Raw genomic sequence first — 21,692 nt, 5'->3', positions numbered from 1 at the left:
AAGAGAAGAACCTGAGGCTACAGAGGAAAAAGGCAAATATAGTTAATCCTTTACAAATCATAAATGTCAGTTATTAGTGATACCTCATTAAATTAATTTCATATGTTTGCAGTATTCTTTAAAGAAACCAGCAAGAAAGGCAGATGGAAAAGAAGAAAATAACATAATAAACTATATATGCTTTAAAATAAGTTTTAGAAATAAGTTTAAAAAGTTTAGAAAGAACAAATATTCCCAAACATAAACTTAAAATATATGAAATACATTTTAAAGAATCACTTTTCTTCATTTTTTACATCAATCAATCAATAGGTATTTATTAAGCACCTACCAAGATCTTCCATTGCATCCAGAACCACTAACCATCCTTATCTATATCTTGCCACTGGACCCAGATGGCTCTGGAGGGGAGAGTGAGGCAGGTGATCTTGCATAGCCCCCCCTCACTTATATCCAATTTACTTACATGTCATGGCATCATCTCTCTGATGTCATGGTCCTCTTTGAAAAGGATGGGCAACTATGTATCAGGCACTGTGCTAAACTCTTTTGATACAAGGACAAAAATAAAAAAGCTCTTATTGTTGAGAAGTTGACATTCTATGGGAAAACATAAAAAGTAGCAAATGAAAACAAACCTTCATTATCAAATATCTTACATGAATCATCTGGCAATGGGATCCTTGGAATGCTTGTGCAGGAGTATATTTTCCATGGTATGCCTGTGTTGTGACTAGGTGTCTGAATTCCTCATTAGTGTTACTGGGTTAATCATAGGGCATGAATCCCCATAAATGAGGACTTGAGTCCAACTGAATAGTGAGCCAAATGTAGAATGTACTATAAGGAGTGACTGAAGTTCTGGTATTCATTCTTGATTGAACTATGAACGAAACAAACGAAACTAAGAATTTAGTGAACCAGGTCAAACTGAAACCAAAGTATATAATTAAAACAACAACAATAACACACTTTAAAAATAGAACAAAGATGGAACAGCAATATAATCTCCAAACCAAGCTTGAGCCTTCAAGCATAGATTTTTGTGACAGCAAATACCCCTGGTATCATTGCTACTTTCCACAGGCTGGAGGTTCTCTGTGGTTCTGAATTAGCAGCAAAGTTTACATCTAAAATTCTTCCTTTCTGTCATAGCAGCTATATATTTTCAAACCAGCCATAGAGTCAAAAGTATGAAGAATCTTAGAGAGATCTTCTGGCTCAATTTTTTAGCCCATTCAGTAATCCTTCATAAAAAGGCAGCATGGTATGGACATCTGGAAGGAGAGAAGGAGAAAGAAGGAAAAAAAGAGGGGTTAAGAAAGTTACATAATAATTTTGTTATATATTTAAGAGGAATAGTTATTTGTATATAATATATTTGTAGTTCATATTTTTATATGAAATATATTTTTATAATTCTATCATGCTATAGAAATTCCTGTTTTATTTCATTATTTGAAATAAATTTTAAAAAATTTAAAGATAAAGTGGAAATATGGCTTGGGGGAAAGATCGCTGGCTTTGGAATTAGAGACACTGGGTTCAAATCCTACTTCTATAACTTATAAATTCAGCAAGTCATTCAATCCTTTCTGAGTTTAATATCTTTCCTTTTGAAATGAAGAATTTGATTAGATAGCCTCTAAGGTCCAGTCCTAGAGCTGCGATTATATGTAATAACTCATATTTTCATTGTACCTTTAAGGTTTACAGATTACTTTTTTCCATAATAACCTTGTGAGATAGGTGTTTTTGATTGTTGTTCAGTCGTTTTAGTTGGGTTCTCTTCTTCATGACCCCATTTTGGGTTGTTGTTGGTTTTTTTTTTTTTTTTTTTTTTTGCAAAGAAACTGGAGTGGTTTGCCATTTCCTTCTCTAGCTCATTTTACAGACAAGAAAACTGAGGAAAATAGGGTTAAGTGACTTGCCCAGAATCATCCATCTATTAAGTCTGAAAATACATTTGAACTCAGGTCCTTTCCTCTCCAGGTGTAGTGCTCTACCTACTGTGTCAGTTAATATCTCCTCATGTTAAATCAATCAAATATAGCTTTGACAAAGGGTTATTTACCACAAAGTTTTGGCATGGCCTGAAATGCAAAATATTTCCCAAACAAGCACATTCTCTCCACAAAAATTAAGTTAGTAACTACAAAGATACTTCCCATCATCAAATCCCAGATGCAACACAAACTATGGATGAATTTCTCCCTTGTAGGGCATGACTACCAAGTTCATTTCCTGATCTGTATCCCACAAATTACCTCTCATAATTGCACTGTATTTCTGTATTTCTGGTGACTCCTCTGGTTTTGAAAGTCCTCACAAATCCCTGTAGCAAGAGAAAAAATATAGAAAGGAGGTGACTTTGTTCCAGACCCAGGCTAGCCAGGAGACCATTTGCTCTGGGCTGGCCTAGTAGTAGAGGTGGAAGGAGCAAGAGAAAATCTTCCTTCCCTTCTTAAGCCTTCTTGAGCTACCTTGTAGCTGGCAAGAAGGAAGAAGGAAAATTTGGTCCCTGAGTACTTTTTTGTGTTCATACTCAGTTCTGACTTAGCAGGCAATTAAAAGGTTTTCCATCATCACACAGTAAATTGACAGTCATCACAGAATGACTGAACATGCTTAGAAGTGCAGGGCAGGACACTCCATTCTGCTTTTCTTGAAGCAGAATCTTCAGGCACAGTTGTGGATGGTTAACAAGAAGAACAGACTACACATGTTTGAAAGACCAGACCCTCATGGTCCATTCCCCTACTACATGCATAGTACTTTCCTGATTCTTCTTGCTTTATACTAATCCATTTAAGTCTTCCCACACTTGTCCAAAACATATGTCAAGCTTGCTTAGTCATCCTCCAATTAATAATTTAATTCCTAATAATTAAAAAGTATAATTTTTTACTTGTTGCTTGTGAGGTAGTAAGTTCCCTTTTATTCAAAGTGTTCAAGCAGAGGCTAAATAACTACTGGCCAAGGATGTTATAAAAAGATTCATGGAAGATATGGAAAGAGAATGAATGACCCCCAAGGATCCTGTATAAACCCTAGTAATCTATGATGGATTATTAGTTATTAATTATTATTATTATTAGTCTATGATGGATCATTTATTTTATTCTGACAGCTAGGGAGATGATAATTTTTATTTTTCTCAATATTTACTTTGAGGTTTTAATTTCTAATAGACATAAACAAAAGCTCTTTGTCAGATTTTCAGTAGGGGTCCTGAGACTCAAACATTTGGACATGGCTATCTTAAAGAATCTTTAATCTCATTGACATTGGTCCTCCTCCATGTTCCATATCTCACGTCCAAATATCATGTCCAAATATCCACAGGAAATTTATCCAATATTTTGCCCTTCCTTTTATTGTTTTAGTATCTTGAGGAGTACCAGTGTATCATTTGGGCTGTCATGCTTTGCAACAATTAGTTTTTTAAAAGTAAATAGATTGCTTGTGAAGTACTGAGCTCCCTTTCATTAAAAGTGTCCAAGCAGAGGTTGAAAGGCTATTGGCAAGGAATGTTATAAAGAGGTTCATGAAACAAAGAGAAATTGTTATATCTTATTCATGTCATGTAACTGGAGCTTCTAAAGTCATGCATACTACATCTTATAGGCAGGTCTTCTTCAGTAATATATCACACTGTGCTTATAGTCATCACAAGACAAGTCAGTAAACATTTATTAAAAACCTACTATGTTACAGGCAAAGTACTAAGCCCTGAAAATACAAAGAAAAACAAAAATAGTTCCTGTGCTCAAAGATCTCATTCACAGTCTAGTGGGGAGATAATGTGCAAACAATTCTGTAAGATAAATACACCGTAGATTGGAAATAATTCAGATAGGGAGCAAGGGGTCACTAACATTAAGAGAAATACAAGTGCTTCTGTGGCTTCTTTTTTGTGATTATAATTTTTCCAAGAACATGGTATTTCATGATTTGCATCCATTTGGCATCATAGGGAAAATATCACTGTTGAAATGGCTTCCGTGATAGCAAGCCATAGTTTTGGGGTTCACTAACAATATTAAGCCAAGAAAAGAATCAAAGTACACAAGACATGTGTCTGATAATAAAGCAGAGAACTTGCATTTAAATATTTGAAATTAAGAAAGAGGGAAAGGGGAGAAGATTGGAAGTACCAGAGATGTTCCTGAATTTCACAGATTGTCTCCAAAAAAAAATCCACCTCTCTCATTTGAATTTTTTTCTAGAATCTAGAAGACTTTGGATTCTATAAACATAGTAAAAATAAGCTGTACTTGAACTTGCATTACTATTACTAAGACTTGAAGGATAAATCAGCAGTAGAATTCTGTTCAACATACCATATCACATGATCTCAAGCCAGATTGACTCTATGCCAGTTACCAAGGGGAGCTAGAGGGGGGAAAAAATCACATTTCAAAACAGTCCAGCAAAACACAGCATACCTCATAGGTATTAAAATTTTAAAATGCATCTGTCAAAGCCAAAAACTACGTTCTCCTTGATATAAATCTTAAATTAAATTTTAAAAAACTTTTATTGTTATTCAATTTGTTAAGGTCACATCTTCCCTGCAGACAAGTTGCTGTCAAAGATAGCTCTAACAAAGTTAGAGCAACTTCAGTCCCTGGGTTTTGAATTTCAACTAAATCCTTATTTGTTTAGGAATCTAGTACTTGGTTTTACTTTGATGTGTCAAAGATAGTACTGGAAAAGTGGCAGGCTGCTGGGGAGACCTAAGAAGGGTATCAAATTAGATGCTACTCTCTTAGGAAAAAGATTGTTTGAGTTTGAGAAGCCTGAAGGAAGATTTTGAAAGTATTCTGGCACTTTCACTGTTGTGTCATGACACCCACAAAGAGGGTGCACTTGGCTTGTTTCTTCATGTCTTGAGGAAAAATATTAGGAGATACTGTAAGGTTGTATGTGCTAAGTCAAACATCATCAAATCCATTTGAGTCTTGAAAAGCCATCGTATGTCTGCCTTAGCTGAAAACATTTTTTTATGAAAAAAAATTATTTTAACTACTTATCTTGAGCTTGTACACAACTAGACTGACCCACTCTCATTCATAACCTTGTTGAGTTAATCCATATTCCCAAACTCCATTCCATTATCCTCTGTGGCTCCCTATGTCTCCTGAGCCCTTATTTGGATGATCTGTTTGTAAAGGAGCTACAGCTTTCAAATTACCAACTGACAAGGTTAGTTAAAAAGGATAGAATACTAATTATTTCTTTTTGTCAACAAATTTTGACATACAACATACTACTGTGGATCCATGTGGCAGAAATACCAATTCACTTGTTTAATCAGGGCATCCTTACAGATAACCAATCATCTTTTTCCTCTCAGTGAGTAGGATTGGCAAAATACAAGATTAAAAAAAAAATACTCATTCTTAAAATGTTTTCTCACAAAAAGTGAGTACTCCAAGTACACCATCTGATCCATCAGGGCATTTCAGACAAGCGATTGGGCCTTTGGGAGGAAGGAATTATTTTCTGGATCAATTGGTCAGTCAAAAAACGTTTATTAATTTCCTACTAATGGTTGAGGATTGGACTAAGCTCTGGATCATTGAAGTGGTGCATTTTTATATGAGTTAATCAAATAATTTATCTTCTAAACTCATTCTAAGATCACAAAGGAACCCAGTGGAAATAAAGAACAAATAAGTAAATTATGGTAACTGAGTATATTTGTGAAATGTAATCATGATGAATAATCATTTTCTTAGAGCCCCCAAAGCCCTAGATATTATATGCTAAGGCTTAATTTTTCTCATTAAATGTCTGTGATTTTAAAAAGCAATAAAATCTATGCTGGTAAATACTGACCATACAACCACACCTAATTTAAACATTAAAATGGAAAGTCTCAAGAATTTAGCTCTCATAGAATAGGGAGGCAACAGTCCGCTGGAATGTGAAGCATTTATATTTATCTGTATTTAGGAGGAGGATTTTAGGCTATTTAGAAGATAACTTGGCCTACATAACTTTTAAGGCTCAGTTGTTTCCAAATTTGTCTAAAACTTTTTTCTTGTGAAGTGACCAAAAAATTCCAAACAACAAGGAAATTACTTGTGCTTCTCTGGTTTGTCATATACTTTCATTGGATAAGCAGAGCAATAAAAAGGAAAAAACACTGGACATGAAGTCAAATGACCTTCTTCTTCCCTTGTGCACTCGTACATTGTAGAGCCATTGCCTTCCATTTCTCTGTTCTTTCTGCTGCCATATTGCTGCCTTTCCAGTCAATCATCCAGCTGATAAAATTCATCTTCCAAATGGCATAGGTCTACTGGTAAAAGACCCTCCGTGTTACCTTTAAAATAAAATATAATTCTTTAAAGTGGACTTAAGATCCTCTCAAAATTGGCTCCAACCTTTCTTTCCAACTTTATTTCAAAACATCCTCCTCTGGTCACTCAAAATTCCAGATTGGATTGCTAGTTTTTCTGGAGCACTGACCAGCTTTATCCTGCCTCTGTGCTTTGATAGAAGCCATCCCCTATACTTGGAATAGATTCCTTTCTTATCTTTGTCTTTTGAAATCTTTCTTTTCTTTCAAAGCTCAGCTCCCATGTCATTTCCTCCATAAAGATTTCCATTATTCCCTAGATCACTGGTATTAAATTCAAATAGAAACTCATATCAAATAAGGTCAACATACAGTCTTGTCGTTCTATAATAACTTGGTTTAAAAATATCTTTTTGTTTTCTTGTATTTTTATTTATTTTGCTAAATATTTCCCACATATATATTTACATCTGGCTTAGGCCTTACTAGAGAGTGTTGTGAGGAGTGTTGGCTTGCAAGGTTACGTGTTTGCTACTTCGACCTTTGATGAGGTTGATTTCTTTCCAACTCTTCTTTGCCCTGGTGTTATAAGTGGATACTTGTAGCATCTCCAGCCATGCAGTAGATAATAAGGTTAGTCCTGGAAAGCAAGAATGTTTCATTTTTTAAGTTTTATGTTTCCATAGTAGAATATTCTGATTTGCTCATAATCAGTAAATATTTGCTGATTTATGCACAAGACTTTCCTTGATTCTTGAAGGTAAAGTGATCACTTCCTTTCCTTCCTCCAAGTCTCTCTTGCTTTTTGATTTCTTCTCTATACTGAACACATTCTAATTAGTATTATAATTATTTGCATACATGTTTCATTCACCTACTTAGCTATTAGCAGTGTCTTTTTCCATCTTTGTATCTCTCTCTGATACAATGCTTTGCATATAATTGGAATTTAATAAATATTTCTTGAATTGGTCAAAAGCTCTGCCATTTACTAACTGCATAATTGTGAGTCATTTAACCTCTGAATCTTTTCTCATCTCTAAAATGGGAATACTATTACTAATTCTCAGAGTGGTTGTGAAGAAAGCTTTGAATGTGTCAGTAAAAGTATTGGAGGAGTGGCAGGCTATTCAGGAAACTACTCTAAAAAAGATATCTGAACTCTATCTAGCTATCTGTATGTCTGTCTCTATCGTATATTAAATAAATGTAAACTATTAGTAATATTTCTAGACATTTTAATGACTTGAAACTCTCTATCTTAGGGAAAAAGATTAAGAGAGCTGTAATTACAGCTTTCTCTGACATCTATTGGAATTTATATTAGGTGCATTGGATGTGAGAGTACCTTTAGAAAAGATGGTCTGTATTCATCCATGTTCAACATATCTGAAGGGAAAAATGCCCATAAAATCAATCAAATGAAAATATCCTAATCACTTAAGCAGATACTTAATGAATCATATTTTCACTTCCAACAGTGTCTTCCACTGCTAACATATCAATTTTCTATTTTACAGACGATTTTGCAGAGGAGGAGGAGGTACAGTCCTTCGGTTACAAGAGGTTTGGTAAGTAATGAATACCATCTCTCCTTCCTTGTGTATTGATGTTGATTTAGAGTAAAGAACTGTGGAATAATCACAAAAAGATCAGCATTGAGTGAGAAAAAAGCAGAGATTTTTCTGATGGATTTCTCTGGTTCTTGGGATGGATCTGTTTTATATTTACTTGACAATGGGATGTCCATCAGTGGCTGATGTAACTGGAACTGGTGCCAGTAGATGAGCTATGGTGGGATATGTTCAAGGGAGATGTTTCTTAAGAGAAATGCATTCTGGAGGAGGGGGATAAACTTCTAACAACTGTAACAACTATAAGAGTACCAACTAAATAAAATTAGGATGATGGAATCTCCAAGGGGCTATTCACTGAATGTAAGATTGACATTTTAGCTAGATGAAGAAGTAGTAAAGATGGGATAGTTAAACTTTCAACAAGATAGAGGTTAAACACGAGAGATTTCTTGATTCAGCTGTTAAGAGAATAGCTACATTTCCCATATGTGATCTGCTATTCATTTCTCACCCAAACCCCAACCATTATTATTTCAATTAACATCAACATATCAATAGTATGTTCCTTCATGTTTCTTGATCAGGATGCAAACTGGGAGTCATAAATCAGATAGCCCTGAAGACACTGTCTTGAGATGCATTTCATGGATTCTCTACTTTGATTTTTCAGATTTGTAAAAAGACAAACAAAACAAAACAACAACCCAAAACCATTCCAAGTTTTTAAAGAAAGTTCAAGGAAAAGCAAATTCTCTCTGTCTAGATGTTTTTTTGGTGGGTGGTGTGAAAGAGAGAAAAAGAAAGAAAGATGGAGGAGAGAGGGGAGGAGAGAGGGAGGGAGACAGAGAGAGATGGGGAGATGGGGGGAAGACAAGAGAGAGAGAAAAAAAGAGAAAAGAGAAGAGCTGGACACAAAGACAGTACATAAACTAAGAGACAGACTACTCATTAAAGATAACTACTTTTTACCTTTTTTTCCTTCTAAATATCTCTTCTTAAGATATTCTCTTCCACTCCTACTTTTTTTCCTTCCTTTATCTCTTTTTGAGTAAATAGTGTTTTTAAATTGGAAGACAGTAGTATCAAACCCACAGTTCCTTCATAAGCACACAAGTGGGATAGTATATTCTTCTGCTCATACTGAACCTCTCTCTACCCCTGACCAAGGCTACAGAGTCAATATTTCTGGCATGTGTAGTTGTGTTATTTGTTTTAGGAGTTCACTGAAGTGGGGGGAGAAGTGAGAAGTGAGGGAGCATCAAGATGAAACCAGAATTTATTAAAGGAAGCATTTGAAAAGAGAAAAAGAACTAGGCAGATGAGGGGGAAATAATATAGCAGCAGTTTTTGGTAGAAAGGCAGATACAAAATACAAGAGGGAAAAAGCAATTAGGAAAAAAAATTGAGATATCTGTGAGCTTAGAGTATCACCAAAATTATTTTGAACAGTGAACAAAAAGAATTCCTTTGGCAATATTGACTTTGAGAGAATTTTTATTTACTACTTGCTGAAGAAAGGTTTTATTGCTCTCAAAATTGCAGAGAGATTAGTAGGGGTTTTATAAAAAGCAAGGAAAAAAGTAAAAAAGAATTTGGAAGGATTAAATTTATGATAAATTAAGGAACTAAATATGAGAATAGAAGTTTCCAAACAGTGATGACTAAAGGGAAAAATGATAATAGTATATGAATATTTGAATAGTGAAAAATTAAAGGAATGACCACTTATAGGGAAGAGTGGGATAAAGTTACGAATGGGAAAACTGAATCAGGATTATTTTTAGATAAATTAATGGGTGTTCCATTCAAGATAAAGTTCAATTTTACAGATAGAAGGGATCTAAGACTTTATGTAATCCAATTATTTCATTTTACTGAAGAGGAAACTGAAGCCCAGTGGGAAGTGATCTGACTTCTCTAAGGTTAGAAAAGGTATTGTGTTTCACCAATGCTGAGCAAAGTGCCTGGCATATAGTAAGCCCCTGACATAAATGTTTGTTTACTAAATAAAACTGATGTAACCTATACTCGGTATATATACTATAACATGTCAACATATCAGCATGCTATGAACTTTCCATATATATATATATATGTGTGTGTGTGTGTGTGTGTGTGTGTGTGTGTGTATATATATATATATATACATGATTTCAATATACATATATATTCAATATATTTCAATTCAATAATACATATGTATATATATATTGATTTCAATAAGTAATCATAGAATTATTCAGATATTGGATAATGATCAAAATGTAGGATAGGGGATGGAATGCTGGATTCTCTTCTTCATTCTTCTTGGTCTTCCTCTTCCTCTTCCTTCTCTTCTTGTTGCTCTTCTTTCTCTTCCTCTCTATTCTCTTCCTCTTCTTTTCCTCTTCCTCCTCTTTCCCCTGTTCTTCTCCCTATTCCTCTCCCTTCCTCCTCCTCCTCCTCCTCTCCTCCTCCTCCTCCTCCTCCTCCTCCTCCTTCTCTTCCTCTTCTCCTCCTTTTTCTTCTCCTCTTCTTCCTCTTCCTCCTCTTCTTTCTCCTCATTCTCCTCCCTTTCTTCCTCCCTTTCTCTTCCTCTTTCTCTTTCTTATCCTTCTCCTTTTTCTTCCTCTTCTTTTTCCATATTAGTGGTTTCTTTAGTACAGGAGTTCCAGAACAGAAAATCTCCCCTAGTAATACAGATGACCAGCTATTCTGCAATTTATAGTCTTAAAGAGCTATCTGGGACACTGAAAAGTTAAGTGACTTATGCAATCACATCTCTAGTGAGTGACAGAACCCAAGGACTTGAATCAAAGTTGTCCTAGTCCTCAGGCTTATCCTACCATGTAGGTAGGACTTAAATATGCTACATTTGGATTGTCATTTACAATATTCAAATGCATTATTTCATTTGCATTTTTTTCATTTGATCTTCACATCCACCCTCTAAGGTAGACAGGACAGATAACTTTATTATTGTTTTAATTTTTAAAATGAGGATACTAACACACAAAGAGGCCAGATGAATTGGCCAAAGTTTGATCCAAAACTGTTATACAGTTACTCAGTGGGATAATTTGGAGATAGTCTAGAGGAAAGGCACTACTCAAGCTTGAGATTCAAACCCAAGCCTCTGATTCTAAACTCAACTTCTTTACAATTCTCCAATGCTATCTCTATATAGACTTAACCCTTAGTTTATTTCTTATGTAGAAATATTAAGCACAAACAAGATAACTGCATAAATGTGTATACCTATATTGGATTTAACATATTTTTAAAGATATTTAACGTGTATTAGACTACCTGACATTTAAGGGAGAGGGTGGGGGGGGGGGGGAAGAGGGGAAAATTTAGAACAGAAAGTTTTGAAAGGGCCAATGTTGAAAAATTACCCATGCATATATTTTGTAAATAAAAAGCTTTAACAAAATAAAAAAAAATTATTATCCTTTCTATTACTGGCATTCCTTGATTCTGTGACAAAGTGCGTTTTGGGGCTTGATGGGCTCTAGAGCATGTAACTTCTGAATTCCAAGAGTCCCAAAGTTGTTGCACAGATAATGGAAAAAGACAAAAAGATTTGAATTCACTCTTAGTATTCTGTCTTTCTCCCTGTGACAGGCAGTCCTGGTAAGAACTTTCCTCAGAGGCTATATCTAATTGATCTTAATATATGTCTTGTTTGCACATAGTTATTTGTATGTTGTCTCTCCCATTAGATTGTGAGATTTTAAGGGTAGAAAGTGGGTTTAGGGTGTTTTGCTTTGGTTTTGCCTTCCTTTAGATCTCCAGTGCATAACACAGTACCTAGCACATAGTAGGCACTTAATGTGTGTTGACTTGTTGACTTGAGTTGATAGTGAGGAATAGACCTTTGGAGAGAAGTCACTAGGATTTTCAAGATCCTTTTTTCTGTCTTAGTCTTGCCTGTCTTCCTGACCTCACTTCCCTTGCAAATGGTGGGGGAGTGGTAGAGATAAATCCAATTTTGCTTCCTTCAACTGAATTGGGTTTTCTTTTGTTGTTGTTGGAATACAAATTCACTTAATAACAGGATGCACAAAGTTTGAATAATGGAAGATCAGGAGATACATTGCTGAGCCTATCAAAAACATTGGTAAAAAGTCCTGCAGATTTTAAAGTTTACAGTGAGTAATTGTGGGCAGCTGGAAACATTTGTTGGTTGGTATTTGGCAAACAAAACTCTAACCAAATTGCTTCCCTGGGGCTCAGCTTTAGGGATTATTAATAGCCATAGTGTGTTTGTTGTCATTAGTCACATCACAGGAGTGAAACAGATCCATAAGGTTGCAAGTTGTAAGACAACAAGAACAAATAGAAGGAAGTCATTGTCTATGAAGTGGAATTCAGTTTTTTTAGGAAATAAAGTGATAAAGTCTCAGGAAAAAAACCTGGAGAATAGCATTTATGGGAAAGAGGTTTGTTATGTTGTTGTTTTTTTTTAAAGGTACATCCTGTGAATCTTTGCCCACCTTCCATGCCAATGCACGCAAATGTGCATTCCAATTTGACCTTAAAGAATCTTTCCTACCTACAGCTTCACAAGTATATACATATTTGTTTCTTAAACTGTAAGAGCTCAATACTTATACAACGTATATTCCTTGTACGATCTAGAATGGTTGTGAAGAAAGTGTTTTCTTTTTTAAAAAAATGTTTTTTGATGGCATTTGCTTTTATAGTGCCCAAATTTCTTCCTGTATTTTCCCCTTCCTCTGTCTAGAAAGTCTTTCCATTCCAAAGTTGTTGTTTTTTAAAGAAACTGTAGAAGAAAGTAATCAATCAAATCAATCAATTCATCAAAAAAGTCTGAAAATATATGCAATGTTCCATCCACCTAACACTACCCCCTCTTCCCATATACCTCTACAAAGAAGTTGGGAGAAGTATTTTTTCATGTTTTCTTTGGATCGTTTGTTCTCTGTAATTTTGCAATATTCATTCTTAATTATTTGTGTGTGGGGGATGTTTCCCTTTCATATTATTGTATTCATTCTGGACCCTGCTTATTTTACATCCATTTGTATCTTTCCATACTTCTCTGTGTTTATCACATTTGTTGTGTCTCACAGCACAGTTAATATTCCATTAAATTTATGTATCATAACTTATTTAATTATTCCCCAATGGATAGACAACTTGGTTGTTTCCAGTTATGCGATACCACAGAAATGTATATTTAAACATATATATGTATGTTAGGTGTATATATATATGTATATATATATATATTACAAAAATGTATATGTATATATGTATATATATGTAGAGGGCAGGAATGCTAGAGAAGTATACTTGAAACAAGGATATTTACAACAAGGTATTAACTCAGTGGAATTCATGAGATGATGGTTCTCTAGTTTACTTGGTACTTAGTATGGTGATGTAATGGCTCTCTAATTCACACATACTCAGTACATACTGTAATGATATAATTGTACTAAGGTATATGAGGGCTGAGAGGATTGGAAATGAGACATTCCATCTTTGACCATCCTCCTGGTGGTTCTCCTGACTCCTGCACTCCTCCACTAAGATCAAGACTGGGTCAGACTGTGACAGATACAGACTGTGAAGGAGACAATAAAGACTTTAGACTCTATTCCTGCCCATCCTAGTGATGACTATCCTGCTGAGATCAAGACACATCCAGAGGATCTCCAGAAAGCTATTCAGAACTATATATATATATATACATACACACACACACACACACACACACACACACACACACACACACATATCAATGGCCTTCATAAGCCTAATAATGGAGTCTCTGGGTCAAGCTATGAACATTTTTCACTTTATTCACACAATTCCAAATTGTTTTCCAATATGACTGTACTAATTCACAGCTGAACTAACAATGCATTAATGTCCTGTGGAAGAAAGCATTTATTAAGAAGTACTAGATATATGAAAATTATTATTATTTATAGCCACTGATACATAAGGATCTTCTTATTCTTCTCTTTAATGTCTTCTCTTTCAAAAATAATGTTAAATGAACAATAATTTTATTGAGCAGTTTAATTGGGAAAGTGCTAACTACATAATAGAACTCAATAAATATGTACTGAATTGGATCAGTCCTGAGACTTCACCTCTATTTCCAACCTCTGCTTCCCTAGGTCCTGTGCTCCTCCTAGTTTACACACACAATATACAACATTTGCAGTTTGTGCCTGTTGTCAACTCCCTGAACTGCTGCTTGACAGGAAACTAAGAGGGTGCTGAAGGACTAAGAGTGTATTGGATTATTTGATCTTTTTTTGGAAAAAGAGAAAACATTCATCCTTAACTATTTTCCTGTCAGTAGAAGTGATGATTCCTTCTTCGAAGCATGGTGAAGTTTCCTGAGTAGATACTGTTAAGGGCAAACATTCTGATGTCCCAGTTGGGCTCCCCTGCTTGGGCTCTGGAGACCCAACTGCCCTTCTCAAAGCATTTCCCTGACTGGGTCTTCAGATTTGAATAGAGAAATGCCTTTGAAGTCATCTGTTTCAGAAAACAAACTATTGCTTTCCTCTCACATTCCTCTCACCACCCTCCTCCCCAAAGACTGACACCAGCAAAGTTAACCCTTTTCCCTGATAAGAATGTTAGGAATTTCCATCATTTCCTGTGGGGAATGATTAAATGAGCCCAGTGTGAGGGCTATCCATTCAACAGAACCTTTTCTAAACATCTCTAAACAGAAAGAATGAAAAAATAAGTCAGAGGGATGGAAGTGAAAAGGGGAAAGTGTTAAAGAACAATAGAGCATAAGTCTGGCTTGGTACTCCTATGAGATTTTTTTTTAACATTCAAAACTATGAAGTAAGTATCTCTACATAAATGTCAATAACTCTAGGATTTATGTCCTGTAAACCATAATGAATTCAGCTATCTCTTTGAGAATCTATGAGAATTTATACAACGTAAGGAGAAGGCACAAAAAGAAAGTATCAGATATAATTTTTTTAACTGTTCAAATAATAAGACTATTGGGAAGGACCTCAATGCGTCATCTTGACCTTGCGCAGGAGGACAACATTCATAGATTCTAAAAAAGGTAACTTTCTATCACTTTTCTTTAAAGTCTTTTGGAAAAGAATTTTCTAAAAAAAAATATTTACATATATCTGAAATTTAGTCAGTAGAGTAGATTGATTGGTATAGACTATTGGATTTAGAATCAGAGAACCTGAATTCAAATCCTGCTTTAGATACTTACCAGCTAGGTAACCCTGGGCAAATCAGTTAATTTCTTTATATCTTAGTCTCCTTATCTATATAAAATTGAGAGTTGGACTTGAAGACCTCTAAGATCCCCTACAGTTCTAATTTTATAATTCTATTAAGTCAAGGAGGTCAAATTTCACTACTACTACTTAGTAGTCCTTTGACCCAAGGTATTTAATTAGCCCTGTGACCCAACTCTATGTGCCTCAAACAATTCTGTAAGACATATCTACTGTGTCATAGACTTATTTAAATAATCAAAATCAGGAATCTTGGATGTTAGTGTCTATTTCATAAGTTATAGCTTTGGGGTTTTTTTTGTTTATTTGTTTGTTTTGGAGGGAGAGGAATCTAACTTGATTCCTGCCTCAAACATGAATAATAAATTTGTTTTCAGTTTCTACCATGACTTTTAGGAGAGACAACTTTGACTATGAATTGAGTTTTTCATAACTCTCATTTTTAATAATATCTTAAAGCCTTTGCTGGAGAAGTAAAATAATTATTGTGAATTTATATATACCAAATTAACAGTAGTTCATTCATTTCATAATGGCTGTAGTATTGAACACACCAGTCAAAATTGCTCAAATGTTTCAATTATAATTCCTACCCCTAACCTTTCTGGTTTTCAGTTGCTCATAAATTTCAGTGAAGGGGTTGGGTAGGTAGTCTGTATTTCCTACATTTGTTCTTAAGCTGAATATGTTTTGTTTTTATTTTTGGAAAAGTTTTAGAAAAATCCACTTAGATGTTTTGGTGGTTGACAGCATGAAAAAATTAGTTTTTTTCCAGTGGTGGGTTGCAAGGGATAGGATGGGAAAGAAATCAATCCTTTTGGTTAAAAAAAAATGCAAGCAATTAAAAAAAAAACAGTTTTGAAAGTTTGCTTACATTAATGTGAATTGTACTTTCATAAAGTACATAGCCATAACTCTATAGTCACAGGTTCTGGGGAAACTCATGATTAAGGGTGCTATTTTGGGTCAATCCAAGAAAAACCATGAAGCATTTATATTTGTCTTTGATATTTTTCATTTTCTAAGGAGTTTGTGGGCTTTTTTGTGGACTTCTTCCTATTTTAGGTGAATCTAGTCCTCAGGGTCAGTATTTCTATGATCGTCTTTATTCTTTTCTGCCTCTTTCCTACCTCAGCCTTCAGTGCTGAAGTGGAGCATTCTCCCTTTCTTCCCTTCACATTCAAAGTTTGCTTTTCCTGTGTCCTATTTACCCCAGTGTCATGATTTGTTCCCTGCTAATATAATTAAGGCAGGGTCTTTTAACCTTGAGTTCAAATGTGTGTGTGGATAGATTTCATGGGGTCAGTGAACTTGGATGGGGAAAAAAATGCACTTTTATTTTAATGCTACTTATTTCTTTGGTAATATGATACATTTTATTTTATTCATTTAAAACCATTCTGAGAAAAGATCCATAAGCTCCACCTCTGCAAAAGAAAACCATGACAAAAATGTTTAACATACCAGATTAAGGAAATAGGTCAATTACTCCACAAGTATTTAAGTACTTACTATATACTAGTACTATATACTATTCTAAATACTGGGAGTGCAAAGAAAGGCAAAAACATCACCTCTGCCCTCAGAGAGCTTACATTCTAAAGGACAAAATGACATGCAAGTAACTATGTACCTACAAAATATAGTAAGTGTAAAACATAATCCCAGAAGGAACAAGATGGGGAATATAGGAGAAGAAAAGGGTTCAGGAAGACTAAGGCCTTTTGAAGAAAGTAGGGTCTGAGCTGAGTGTTGAAAGAAGAAAGGAAAGTCGGGAGCTGGAAGTGAGAAGGCAGAGTGTTCTACATCTAATCAGAGTTGTAGTTATATGCATAAAATAGCAAGAAGGATGATGTAGCTAAATTACAGAGGACATGGAGAGAGAGACTGGAAAGGTAGGAAGGGGCCAGGATGACTCACGAGATCGCCTGGAGATAATCAAATAGAGTTTATGATTTAAAATTTTGTTAAGTCAAATTCATAACCAATGGAGAAAAAAAATGGAATGGGAATACAAGAAGTGGGCCTCTTTGCATCTCTCAAATGGTTGACTTCCAACTTTTCCTATGAAGCTTAGGCTAGTTCAATCATCTTCCCTCTCCAATTTATCCTTTGGCTAAAAAAATAATTTTCCTAATACTCAAGTCTTATCCACATCACTTCCCATCTTAAAATCCTTCAGGGGCCATCCTTGTAAGCTACTCTTGTTAAACCTCACGACTGTCATATTTTCCTTCATTCAAAGAATAGCTGTAGGGATTCTCAAAGTATCTAAATTCATTCCAAAAAGTGCTTATTAAGTAGCTATTACATTTGGGCATAGTCCTAGGCTTTGTAAATAAAATGACAAAATGAAGAAACAATCCCTACATTAAAGTAGATTATATTCTACTGAGGCAGGAGGAAGTACTAATTCCTAAAATAAACCTCTCTTTACTTATATAAGTTCTAGAAAAGTTAATCACTCCTACTGTGTCTGCTGCTATTTATTCTACTCTCAACAAATTCTTCCCAGAAGACTACCATGAATTTCTCAGAACTGTAAGGTGGTACACCATTATATCTTTTATTGTTGTCATTATCATTGATATTTAGCATTATTGTGGTATTAGAATGAATAACACCATCTAAAATTACCTGTAAGACATCATATCTAAGTGCATTATTTATTTTATAATCCAATACCATTTTCATTTCTACCTTTTAATTTTGGTTCCAAGAGATTTGTAGTAATATAAACTGCTGATCAAAGCATGTTTTTCTCATGCTAATCATATTCCAAGTCTTACTCTAAGAAATTTTGAATCATCCTCAACTTCATTTTTCCTGTTTCTTAATAAAGTTTTCATTTACTTCCTTTTGTATTTGTCAGTGAAAATATAGCCTCAAAACAATTAATATTACTAGAGATGCTTGACAAAGAGTCTAGCAAAACTGTCCTTTCAGATTGAGTTGTAGCCATACTCAATGTATATTGCTACATAGTTTGATTTCTAAAATGTGTTCTGGAGGGAGATTTTATATACATATAGATTTTATATACATATAAATCTCCCTCCAGAACACATTTTAGAAATCAAACTATGTAGCAATATATGAACATTTTATGTAAAACATTTTATTCAGAAATCTAAAAAAGAATTTTATAACTATATTTTTTTATCAAATAAAACAAAAATGTTTTCAGGAGGAGAAATTTTTTTCTGATTTTTTTTGTTTTCTCTCTCCTAATTAAAAACTTTACTTTTCTAGTTATTTTACCAATTAGTCACATAATAGTGACTCAAGACAGACTTTCCAAAATAAATCTTCAAACATGTTTACATTAACAATGATATTGTGTCATGAAACTTTATGTCCAGGATTTAGAAAGGTGGGAATAGGGGAAAGAAGCAAAAGGGACTTTTTAAAAAATAAGTTATCTTTTGGATCACAGATAAGGTGAGTACAAAGGGATAAATGGAAACTTGAAAAAATGTACACGAGAATTGGTGTATCTTAAGCAGCATTCCTTTCATGAAAAAGAATGCACTTTGTGAGATTTGCAGAGAAATTGAGGCAAGCAACTCTTTAAAATGGTTAATGACCTTGCTAGTCAATAGAATATAAAAATTACATGATATTTATTAGCCATCCATAATGTGTTGGGTATCATTCATAATTTTTTTTAAATAGAATGCTTTTGGTTTTTTAGTGTAAGTTAATAAAAAACACAAAGACTCATAAACAATGATGGACTTGCATAAAAGAGAAATAATAGCCAATTATAAAAGTGTCCTCCCTTTCACCAGCAGGATTTTCAAAAATACAATAGAGGGCACCCCAAGCTAGAGGGAATAGATACTACCTCTCCTCTTTTCTTTCACCCTCTTCCTCCTTTCTGGAGGGAAATTAGGGGCTAAAGAATTAACATATTAAAATATTTGGAGAAAAAATATTAAACATTTCCTCTTACCCCAGATTCTTCCCATCCTTTATTTCTCCTCTCCATGAATACATACCTCCACTTATCTAAGGATTATCCTGTCTCCTTGTGTCCAGCAGCAGCAAAGATAGCATAATAAGACAGAGATCCTACCTGACAAGCCCTAGACAATCATTTGAGGAAAGTGTTTCCTTTCCCAATTACTTCATGTCCTAAATCATTGAAACTCTTAAGTGTTAACATATGAACCCATACTAATATTAACAATGACCTTTAATTGGTTCTGCAAATATTTAGTAAGCTTATTTGGTTCAAAGGTACTGACTTTTTGTAGGAAGAAAATTTTGAAAAAGTATAAAGTTATCTGAGAGCCCAAGAATAGGAATACATTAACAGAGATGGAGAAAGAACTAGGAATTTTCCATTTATAAAATGGAAATAGTACTTCTTAGTATCAATTAGGGGCATTATGAAATTTGGTATTTTAATGTGAATCAAGCTTTGAAGATGTGTCATTCTTCAATCTGTGTCATACTTATAAGAAAAATACAGGCAAATAAAATAAATGGACTTAAAATTAAACTTGAAACATTTGGTAAAAATTAACAAGTGGAAAATTCAGATCAATTTATCCTTGGTTCCAGATCAGAGTAGTTCACTCCAATCTGTCTGTTCTATGGTCTTTTCATGTACTTTCTCAATCCCATAGACATATGTAGCAAAGCTTTTGTGTCTTGAATCAATCTTCTTTCAAATTAAAATATGAGAGTTAATTACCCACCAATCACATTAAATCAATTGAGTCATTTTTCAAATGCATGTATCTGCAAAATTAATAAAACTATAATGTCATTAATAATAATATCAAGGAAATGAATTCAGTGATCTGGTCATATTTATCATATTATGAAATTTTTGTTTGTGCTTTTCAAGTTAATGAAAGACATTCTGAATGAAAATCTTATCCCCATTGGTTATCATCAAACAAATGTCATATTAGCTATAACCTTTTTGAACTGACAATCCAAAAAAGACTTTAACTTTTCAAATCTCCTCTTGCTTATGGAAATATTCCCTGTTCTTGCTGGTGTCTTTGTAGAAGACTATCAAAACAGAGCACACCAGCTGGTCCTCTAAATCTTAGGACTTTTCTTCTTTTGTCTCCCAAACTCTGTAGCAAGAGTGAGCCCTTTTTCTTTAGTGATAAAACATTAGTTCAGTTCTCTGATTTCTTGTATAACCAGTGTTTCCTTTGATATTTTTCAAGTTGCAAGTCAGGAAGAATGAGTCTTCTTGAACAACATTAGTATTTTTGCTTGGGAGTGGGATGGGGCCACCTATACAGAAGACTACATTCCTCTAGTGTCACCAGAATTCCTAGCAGGCTAATCCTTGAGTCTGGAAGAGCCTTCTAAGACTACTTGCTTCCACAAGGTTGACTTGGGACAATAGTTTATGGAAACAGAGACTTTGAATTAAGATGGTTCTGTTAGTTCAAAAGAGCAATAAATAGACTGAGTCCAAGGAGAGACTAGAGGAACTGCTAAAGTCAGCAAAGTAGGCAGTAGTCAAGACATTACTCTGAGACCCCTTTGAAGATTTTTATAAAACATCAAAATAGCCTGCCTTTCTGTTTTTCCATGAAAAAGAAAAGGCATTTGATAAGCCTTCTGCTCTTAAATCTCTCTCTCTAAATCACACTAACTGAAATGCTTCCTTTTGTTTTACATGGAGTCACCTTAATATGAAATTACCTTAATTACACAACTATCCACCTATTCCCTATCTGGAAAAAAAAAATCTGCATCAAAAAAAGTGGAATTTTAACAAAAGTGGAAAATGAAAGGAGAGGTCATTTAGAATCAAATCATTTTTAAGAGTGAAAAAAGTTCTGGTTTTGACCCTTTTCTTTTTTTCTTTGTACTTTTTGATTTAGTAATCCCATCAGTTCCCTATGAGTTCAATTACCATCTCTGTGTAGATGACTCAGGTCTATATTTATATAACCCTAGTCTTTCTCTTGAGTTACAATCCTGAAGGACTAGTACTCTAGTAGACATTTCAAACTACATATCCCATAGGCATCTCAAATTCAATATTTGTAAAACAAGACAAATAGAAATAGCTCAATATTTTTTCAGCACCCAACTGAGGGAGCATATCTGGAAAATTGCAGACCCCAAGAATGCTTAGAATTGCTCTGTTTACTGAAAGAGTATATAATATATATATATATATATATGTGTGTGTGTGTGTGTGTGTGTGTGTGTGTGTATGTATATATAATGCTTCTACTTTACTTAAAAGAACTTAATGCTATCTCAGATGCTGAGTTGCAGAAAAGTGACTTCTACCAGGAAGATAGTAAAAAATCTGTAAAGAGGATCAGGTGATTTGTGGTAATTCAATTCACTAATTCATTAAATATTTTTTAAGCATTATTATATATCTGGTACTATGTGAAGCCCTAGAGATACAAAAAGAGGCAAAACACCCTCAAGTCTATTCCTTAAAAGAGACCATTAAAATTTAGTCCTGAAGTCCAGAATTATAAGTTGTTTTGGACACATGAATTTTCCTACTCAGGTGCCTTGCTGCTAAGTTTTTGTAAAGGTATTCATTATTCCCCA

General features: G+C 34.3%; 1 protein-coding gene across 1 annotated transcript in view; it reads left to right on the top strand.

The window, feature by feature from the left end:
* The window catches only part of COLEC12 (collectin subfamily member 12), a 213,733-nt gene that overhangs the window by 10,864 nt on the left and 181,177 nt on the right, over positions 1-21,692 (top strand). The window contains exon 2 of the mRNA XM_051970368.1: positions 7,831-7,881. Within this exon, the coding sequence (XP_051826328.1) occupies positions 7,831-7,881 (51 nt within the window). The remainder of the gene's footprint in view (positions 1-7,830; positions 7,882-21,692) is intronic.

Source organism: Antechinus flavipes, chromosome 1 (assembly GCF_016432865.1).
Source record: "Antechinus flavipes isolate AdamAnt ecotype Samford, QLD, Australia chromosome 1, AdamAnt_v2, whole genome shotgun sequence".
In the NCBI taxonomy this organism is placed as follows: Eukaryota; Metazoa; Chordata; class Mammalia; order Dasyuromorphia; family Dasyuridae; genus Antechinus; species Antechinus flavipes.
This window is presented reverse-complemented; position numbering and strand designations above follow the sequence as displayed.